Source organism: Clytia hemisphaerica, unplaced genomic scaffold (genome assembly GCF_902728285.1).
Source record: "Clytia hemisphaerica strain Z4C2 unplaced genomic scaffold, Clytia hemisphaerica genome assembly, whole genome shotgun sequence".
Classification (NCBI taxonomy): domain Eukaryota; kingdom Metazoa; phylum Cnidaria; class Hydrozoa; order Leptothecata; family Clytiidae; genus Clytia; species Clytia hemisphaerica.
In genome coordinates this window covers 198,558-207,450 of record NW_027103327.1, presented here as the reverse complement: position 1 = coordinate 207,450, position 8,893 = coordinate 198,558, and the positions used below count along the sequence as shown (strand labels likewise).

Here is an 8,893-nt window from a genome sequence, read left to right as displayed (position 1 = left end):
TAACAGAGATGACGCGTTCTTTAGAAAAAGTAATAAAATTGTTTTATTACAGGTTAACGACCAACCAAATCAAATAAGAGCTTGTAAAAACTCCAGCTTGTCCGTTAGCACATGTGGTCAAAATCATCATTTTTCAGTTGAGAAAAACTCAAATATTGACGTACAATCATTGTAATTTTTGACTTCATTAAAACATTAAAACAACGTTCTTTTGGTATCCTTTTCACTAAACGAAGATGGACGTTTGAAACATAGTTTCGGCAAAAAACACATCTTGAAGAAAAAGTCTTAAATGCCTCCCCCCTGTGTTGAGGATATCAGACATCCAGTATATAAAGTACAGGCCAAAATGACTGGATATCCTCATGCCTTCTATCTACTTGGACATCCAGGATATCCAGGGGGGGGGGCACTTTATTTTTAAGCAAGACATCCAGGGGCTGTTGAATTAAAAAAGTAGATATCTTCAACAGGGAGGGGACGGAAAAGCTCGATGTTGCAAAGACAAAAATAAATTTGCAAAATAAATTAATAAATATGTACATCAAATAAGACGAAATTTGAAAGCGTAAAATAATGACTGAAATAATATGCAAAGATGATAATAATTTCATATAGTTTTAATTCTTGGGAAAAAAAACGCAAAAAAATATAATGAAAAAATTAATTAAATTAATAATGGGATAAAGTAAAAATAGATTTCAAAATGAAGCAACCACGATTTAACTTTGACCAAGATTTTGAAAACATGTGTTTCAATTACAGTTCTGCTTTCTTCAAAGAAATCCTCTTGTTCTACAAAATATTAAGAACATGGAGGGATACCAGGCTTCAGGATTTTCCATCGATGTTTACATTTCCATTAGATATCTATAACGGGTAACCAATCATTTTGTATCTTTCTATTGTCAAATCAAATGCGATACCAGTGTTACCATATTGTAGTAGAAATTGAACTTTTGTTGTCACTACGTTCGATAACCAAGCAATACCAAATCAATAATTGGTTAAAGCGAAATTCAAGATTGACCATATCTTGAAATCTTCTCCAAATAAAAATGGTATTTCATTCTTTTCAATCATACCTGGTCAAATTCGATCAATGCATCTTCACAAAATACTATTTGAAAATTTCCTCCATTCAAATTCGACAAATACACAAAACTTTCTCCATTTTCTTGGTCAATATTCTATTATGAATGCAGAATCTATTCTAAAAGCATATAAAAACACTCCTCTAAAACTTTCTCCATTTCCTTGTGCCAATATTCTATTATGAATGCAGAATTATTTCAAAAGCATCATATCATTCTCTCATTCTTCTTGAATCACCAGATCTTCATCACCAAGATCTTCATCTTCATCTTCATCTTCATTGGTGATTGAAGAAGAGAATTGAGATTCTAAAGGTATGCTCTCCTCGATAGACGGTTGATGTTTACTAGCATTGTTAGCACCTTTGGAATTTGTATTGGATTTAGCATGAGTCAATATGTGTGATTTTAAGTTTGTAGATTGTGCAAATCGTTTGTTGCATGAATCAAAAGGACAAACGTACGGTTTGTCGCCAGTATGTATTCGAACATGAGTACGTAGATTGAAATCTAAACTGAATCGTTTACCACAGCCTTCGAAAGTACACTAAAAGAAATTATAAAAATTCAACAATTTAAATAACAGTCTTATAAAGAGCGGTTAAAGTTTTGCCCTATGAAATATGCCTTCTATGAGTTTTTGAGCATTTGTTGTTTTCGGATATTTTGAATCTCCAAAACAACTGACAAACTGAATCTAAACCCCATCTACCCATCTAAATATCTGAAAGTTTCTATCCAGCCTGAAAGCAGAAAACGAAACATTTTTGTTTGTACTAAGGTTTTCATTCACTAGGCTCTCATTTAAATATTTTTGTTGTTCGTTCAAATTACACAAAATGAAAAAGTTATGGAAAAGCAATTGTTTATTCTGCTAAGTGTGCTGGTGTTACACATCCCTATGTTTTAGCACTCAAAACGAGGAAATCCACAATTTCGAGCTTAGAGGTAGAATAGATAAGTAAAGTAGAGGTTAAGTTAACTAAAAAATAAATATTATTACCTGGAAAGGCTTTTCTCCTGTGTGTACCAACTGGTGACGTTTCAATTTGGAGCTCTCTACAAAGGCCTGGTAAAAAAAGTTACACATATTGTATTGTAGATATTACAGATATTCAAATATTCAAGGAAAAATTCTGATAATTTGACAGTCGAGTTGCAAAATTTAAAACAAAAGATCCCGAATGAGATGAACACTAAAATTGTAAATTCTGAAATAATTGTATTTGGAAAACTTTCAGTAAAGTTTGAAACGATTGGAATAAGTAAAGTAAAGGAGGGAGGTTTGGGGCCGGGAGGTCAAATGCTGAGGTGGCGCGACACACCTACTCTCAGCTCCCTGTAACTTATCGCCTAGATCAAATTACCCAATCTAAGCTACTCATTCAATGAGTTGGCGGTAACCGGGGATCAAACCCACAACACTTGGATTGTACAGGGAATGTCCTACCAACTGACCAACCCGGCCAAAATTGATATAAAAGGAGATTATTTTTACCTTTCCACATTCTGCGCAAACATGAACTCTTGGCCCATGTGTATGAAGATGTTTTCTCATTGCCGAATTATCTCGAAACACTTTTCCACACCCCTGAAATCAAGAATAACAAATAAAAAGACTTCTATCAAAATATGATGTAGGTGTTTACATTTCCATCTTATTCACCATAGCTCCACGAGCAGAGTTTTATGGTATGAGACTTGTTTTGTATTTTTTTTTAGGATTTCTAGTCGTCTGCCGATCTAGGCAGTAAGATCATGAATTAAATGTACATTTTCTTGCAACTCAATATCGCTGTCAATTTCGGCAGCTAAGCGCTAGTTGAGCATAGAGTGAATTATGAATAGCTTAAAATTTGGTACTCTGTTGATAAAAATGAAAACAATAACAACTTACTGGATGTTGACAGGTAATGTTTTTAGCTGGGGCTGCTGCATCCTTAGGTTTAGATGACTTTTTGCTTTTCCTGAAATAAAAAAGATAAAGACTTTTTAGCTTAATTCAATCAAATTAGATGTATTTAATAAAAATAATATTAAATAAAAAAGTAGTGAAAGTTTGTGAGAGCTGCCAGAAGTTGTTCTTGAAATAACCTGAAAAATCTGTAAATCCATCATTTTGCCCTTTACTAAAAATCAAACGCTAAATAATTGCCAATAATTTTCAATAGGCAAAAGAACACAGCACATTGTTTAAGGGATGTTGGCAAGAAATCTTCCCTTCTTTTGGAATATTTTTCAGAAGCCTTTGAAAACAGAATTTAGAGCAAACCTTATCACTATTAACCAACTTCTCAAGATGAATTTAGTTCAAGATTTCGAAGTTAAAAATAAAATAAAATAACTTCAAGTTTCATGCCTTACAACGATCCAATCATCAGACATACAAATAAATTTTGCAAGATATTATTGACTTTTAAAAAGAAGACAATTTACCAAATTTGAAAAGGTCTCTAACATAGGTAATTTTTTTCGAAGTGATCCAAATTCTCTTCCTGTTACTTTGAAAGAAATATTCCACACAATTCTGAAGATTTTGCTAACCAAGTTATAGAGTAAAAAAGAAGAAACTTACTTTGGTCCATCAGAAGATTTATTTCTACTTTCGCTTGTTTTTCTAACTTTGCTCGCTGGTTTCTCTTTTTTCTTTTCAGCTTGTTTCTGGTCTTGATGTTGTTCTATTTGTTCCACGTGTTCGGGTTCCTTTTGTTCTTCAACAATGATGGACGATTGAATTTCTTCTATCGTTTCTTCTGGGTTATCTTGTTCCTCAGTTTTGTCTTCTATAAAAATTATAAGAATAAATAGAATTTACCATTAAACTGTTATCCCAAGGAAACTTTTTTCAAAAATAAATAGGCTTTCAGTAGGGGAGGTTGGCAAAGTACCCAAAGGTAATGGCTTAAAAAAAGCCAGATTGACAGTATAAAAAAGCCTGTCAAGAGCCTTTGTAAACATTCCAACAACTTCAATCAAAATCATCTGCTGTAGCTAAGTTCTATATGAAGTTCTATAACTTGCATCAGTGGAGGGAAACTTGCAAGCCATCAAATGACAGACCAATTAAAGCAGCAAAATTTAAAAACAAATGAACTACGCAGTTCAGCTCCCAAATTACTCTACCATTTTTTTTTTTAACTTTGTATTTTTGCTATATTCGAAAGCATCACTGGTCGAAATATTGAAACTACCATGAGTCGGCTGATTTAAAAAAAATACGTGTGTGCACAGTGAGCGAAAGTGCACGAAATCGCATTTAGCAGACGCCAAAAAAAACTCCATAAAGGCGGCATCATGCGAGAGCAAGCAGAATACAAAATAAACAAATTTCAAAAGCTCATTGTAAGTGATTGAGTGAAGCTATCATCAAAAAATAAAAATAAAACAAACCTTTAACCTTTCAATAATCCAAATAAAGAAAATATTTCAAATGAATTGATGTTTAAGTTTGAAAACAAGCACCATTTCAGACCATTTCCACCATACACTTTCAGAGCAAAAAGCAGCATTTCGCTGAAATCTGCTGCTCTTCCCGGGCAAATAATTTCTCAGATTGTCAGAGAGTCTGGTGCTAAATATATAGTTTAGTGGGTCAAGCTTGTTTTAGTTCTCTATCTTTAGATAAAGCCTGAAAGCCTCATCTGAGACAGGGGTCATAAACGATCTTTGTCTATTTTGACAGGGTGTCTACGGTTTTTTTTTCAGGATTTTCAAAGTTTTCAAGGTTTTTTGGTCATTTTAAAGTGTTTTTTCAAGGTTTTTTGGTAAACATTTTGGCACTTTTCAAGGTTTTTGGATACTCAGTTGACATGGCTCTCAGATAAGTTTTGTAAGATACTACTACTACTAGCAGACATCGTGAAAAACAAATATTCAAAGGCACATAGATATAAGAAATAACTTCTACATCTTTTAGACATATGACATGAGCCATACAGGGTGGACAGAAAAGTGGTCAGGCAAAAAATCAGTGCAAAATTAGGAAATTAGTGCAATAGAAATTCTATTTGCCTTTGGTTAGTTTTGGTGGAAACCTTGTCATACATTGATATAACCCCCCACTCTATTAGGAAGGGAGAACCCGTATGAACCCTTAGGAAATACATTTGAAATTTTGATTCCTCCCCATAGGAAATTATATAGAAGTTTCAGTTCGACCCCCTTTATGCAATGGTTTCGACCCATCACTCTAAAGGCAATTTTATAGAGATGCGTGATATTTTTGTTGAAAAGAAACAATTTTGAATTTGTACATAATTTTATGAAGTAGGAAGTGACCCCCCCCCTCTAACTGGCAACCCCTCTCTTAAGAAATTCAAACTTTCAGCACCCCATCTGGGTTTCATCAAAACATGAAAAAAACTTTGAAACTGTGTGAGAATGTCATCAAGGATGTCTTAAAAAGACAAAGAGAAACTTTCAAAGTTTTGGAATTTCAATGGCACTACCCAATGCCTAACCGCTTACGCCAACGAGACAGACCAGAAAGCCGTCATTCACAAATACTTATAGCGTGTAATTTACAGACCTTAATTAAGAAAGCTCCCAACCCTACCGGTGCCCCTACAAGGATCCCTCTACGGGATCCTAAGGTAAGTCACAGGGTACGAATGCCCCTAAGAAGGCCTTCGGCCTTATATTGTGACTCTCGAGCTCCAACCCTAACCCTAACTGATAATAACCAAACCCCCGTCTAGGTCCGCGGATTGAAAAATTTCACTTGCATCCTGGAGTATGATATCGTCTGCCAACCGTTCCGGAGTTCCGGTGTTCTGGAGTTCTGGTGCCGACCAGTCGCCAAAAATTGTGGTTTGTTGAAGTGCTCCAGAATCATCTGGTGTTCCAGAGCAAGGAAAAAACAGCACTTTTTGCTCCGGGGGACCAGACCAGAGTGCCAGGGGAAGGTCCTAAAAATCATACAGTACCGTGAGAGGTCCTAAAGCCGACAGCCCAGCCTAAAGCCGATGGGGTCTTTCAAAGATACAAACTAAAATAAAAACAAACCTTTCGCTGTGACGCAACGAAGATACCAAAGTGTCAACTAAACTGAGAGATTTGATACATTGAACCAATTGAACCAAATAACAATAATTGCTTCTTATAACAAAACATATTTTTTTATTGCAATATGCACAACGTCATAAATGACAACAGTAGTAGCAGCATCATAAAAAGTAACGAGATGTTTTGATTTTCCAAAGCACACGGAAATATAAAAGAGGTCTGTGTACGAGCGTGCTCATTTTGAAACGTTACGTAATCAAGCCTGGTTTCTATTACTTTTCACTGGCACTTGGCTTGATTGCGGGGCTAGGACTTTGTGTAAGGATACATATAGACGACGTATATTACATTATATTATATATTACAGGATAAGAATACAAATAGACGACGTATATTACAATTATTATGTATTACATGACACCTTGCTTGTAAAGATAATATATGTCGTCAAAGAGTACACTTAAATGAAGAGCTGTCCGATTGCGGGCCTTTCGTAAATAAACATCCGGACTTACTGTATAGGTGGTAAAGAGGGCGTCGATAGTTGCCGCCTCATTGATTCGATGTTTGTTATTCAAATTAGTGCTACCACATTCGTCCTTTTTTCAACTTCGCGCCATTTTTACAATTTAGTCTGTTTGTTTCTTGATGGAAACCAGTCCAAGTTGTTTCGTATTTTTTCCCGCACAAGTCACTTTTATTACAAAACTGTTATCGTTTTAAACATGAGCAACTGATCCAGAATAAAAGGTAATTATTTTTACAACTTGTACTTTTTAATTACATTAATTGACATCTTGACATTACAGCTATCTTGTTAGATGTTTTGTTTCGAGAGTTCTAGCAATAGTTTATCGTTCAACTTGGAGAGGGAATGTTTGTAAACATAGAATTTTTTTTCATAACAGTTATTTGGGGGGTCGGAATTAGGCTGGGCTGTCGGCTTTAGGACCTCTCACCACGGTATGGAAGAGTTAGGGCTATACTGCTAGATGCACTTCTATTTAGAGTTTTAGAACTAGACTATTTGTTGAATTACTGCAATAAAAACAACATTATACCTGATGCCCAAACTGTAACAGAAAATTCTCCTTCTAGTGTCTTGATTTGAATTTTCTTCCGCTCCCACTTTCTGGGAACATCAATTTCACTTGTTCCTTCTTCGCCATCAGCTCCCTTAGACTTCTTTAAGAAATTTGGTTTACTACCTTTAAGCTTTCTTTTCTTATTGTTTGGTTGTTGCTGAGGCTGTACATCTGTTGAAATCTCTTGTTCTTGTGCAATAACCGGAACATCATCAACATAAGATTGGTCAATAACTTCTTCGATTACCTCTATATTTGGGTCAATCAAATGATCTACACTTGATGGCTGAAGAGCAATTAAAGGTCCTGTTGATAAAATCTCCTCTTCTCCAATTATCTCTTCGTCTCCTTCCATGAAAAGCATGTTACTTTGAAGAGTTTCTTCGACCAGCAACAGTTCAGCCATCTTTTCGTTTCGCACTGCTTGTGCGCCATGTTTTCAGAAAACTAGACTAAAGCTATTGCTACTTCAGAGCAAACTGGTCACGTTTCGAACAATTTATAGAAATCGCCACGGTGATCTTCCCGCGCGCCGTTCTTTTTGAAGAATATTAGGTGTTAGGCAATATGTAGCTAAAATCAGGACCAGATCAGTCTTTCAAAAACATCTTGAATCTTGAATCTTGAATCTTATAATCGTCCTCTTTGTTCACAGTGTTACATCAACAATCTGTTTCTAGTTTCTAGTAGAGCTAACTATGAGTCTGCATTTTAAACTTTCTGAAAACTCGCGCGCAATTGGAAGCGAGCGAAAAAATGGCGGAAAAAATCGAAGACACCACGCGGATCAAATGGTATTTTTATCCTGTATATTTTGTTTTCCCATAGCCAGCTATATGTCTTTTCAGCTTTTACTCCAACTGCTTATCCAAATCTGAAAATCTTTGACATTTTCTTGAGGCTGTAAAAGTTGGCAAGTCAGTGTAGAAGAAGGCCCCCGCCGCCCGCCATGGATGGGAGGCACTTAAATTCCAATCTGGAATGTAAGGCATGTATGCCGGATATCTCCGGCGCAGACTTTGGATTTCATAGACTTACATAAAGGCTACGCCAAGAAATCTCTGGCGTACATATTCTCTTCTTTCCAGACTGGCGAAAATTGGGTATGATGGGGATGTGCCGCTGGCCCACCCCCCCCCGCATGCATTTTTAACACCCATTGCAACGCGAACAGAGCATTATTTCGATGACCGCCTTAGTCACACTAGCCTCCTGCCAAAATGCGTAATTAACATTTTCAAAAACTTTGAGAAATTGCCTAAAATTTGAGCCATAGATGAAAAAATTTGAGCCAAGCCCACCTTGAAAACAAATTTGAAGATCAACTTCCCAAGAAAAAGATCTACGGGGGAGGCGGAACCCACCTGCATCCGCGCATCATTTCAAGTTTTAATTTAGTCAGGCACATCCTGGCAAATGAACGGGGTGAGCATTTGCATGGCACGTGCGTTTGGTTTGGGAACGCGAAACACGAACGCAAACTACCCATGTCTAAACATTTCAATATATCTCCAGAACTAACAGATTTTTTGAAATTCTGTAAAAAGGTCTAAGTTCCTGAATAGTTTTACTATGTTCTATGGAAAAATCATAAGCATCAGTCAAATACTCGTTCATCTATTTAAGATTGAAGACAAAAATTTGCGAAGAAAAATATACCTTGAGCACAAAAAATGCTTTTTTAAACACTTTTTTCCACCAAAAAACAAA

The 8,893-nt window shown here is 35.8% G+C and overlaps 1 protein-coding gene across 1 annotated transcript; it reads right to left on the bottom strand.

Annotated features, from left to right (window-relative positions):
• Window positions 1-531: 531 nt before the first annotated feature.
• LOC136815360 (transcriptional repressor protein YY1-like) lies at window positions 532-7,652 on the bottom strand. Its single transcript, XM_067071805.1, has 6 exons — window positions 7,160-7,652; window positions 3,670-3,877; window positions 2,992-3,061; window positions 2,593-2,685; window positions 2,098-2,163; window positions 532-1,641 (listed from the first exon to the last, which is right to left on the bottom strand). The coding sequence occupies exons 1-6, from the start codon at window positions 7,587-7,589 to the stop codon at window positions 1,315-1,317; spliced, it is 1,194 nt and encodes a 397-aa protein (XP_066927906.1). The 5' UTR covers window positions 7,590-7,652; the 3' UTR covers window positions 532-1,314.
• Window positions 7,653-8,893: the final 1,241 nt, after the last annotated feature.

Excerpts from the sequence above, each read along its gene's own strand:
- LOC136815360 (XM_067071805.1), bottom strand. The coding sequence starts at position 7,589 with ATGGCTGAACTGTTGCTGGTCGAAGAAACTCTTCAAAGTAACATGCTT. Across the intron at positions 2,164-2,592 it reads TTTGCGCAGAATGTGGAAAG|GCCTTTGTAGAGAGCTCCAA; the intron begins GTAAAAATAATC and ends TTTTTTTACCAG. Across the intron at positions 1,642-2,097 it reads CAGGAGAAAAGCCTTTCCAG|TGTACTTTCGAAGGCTGTGG; the intron begins GTAATAATATTT and ends AATTTCTTTTAG.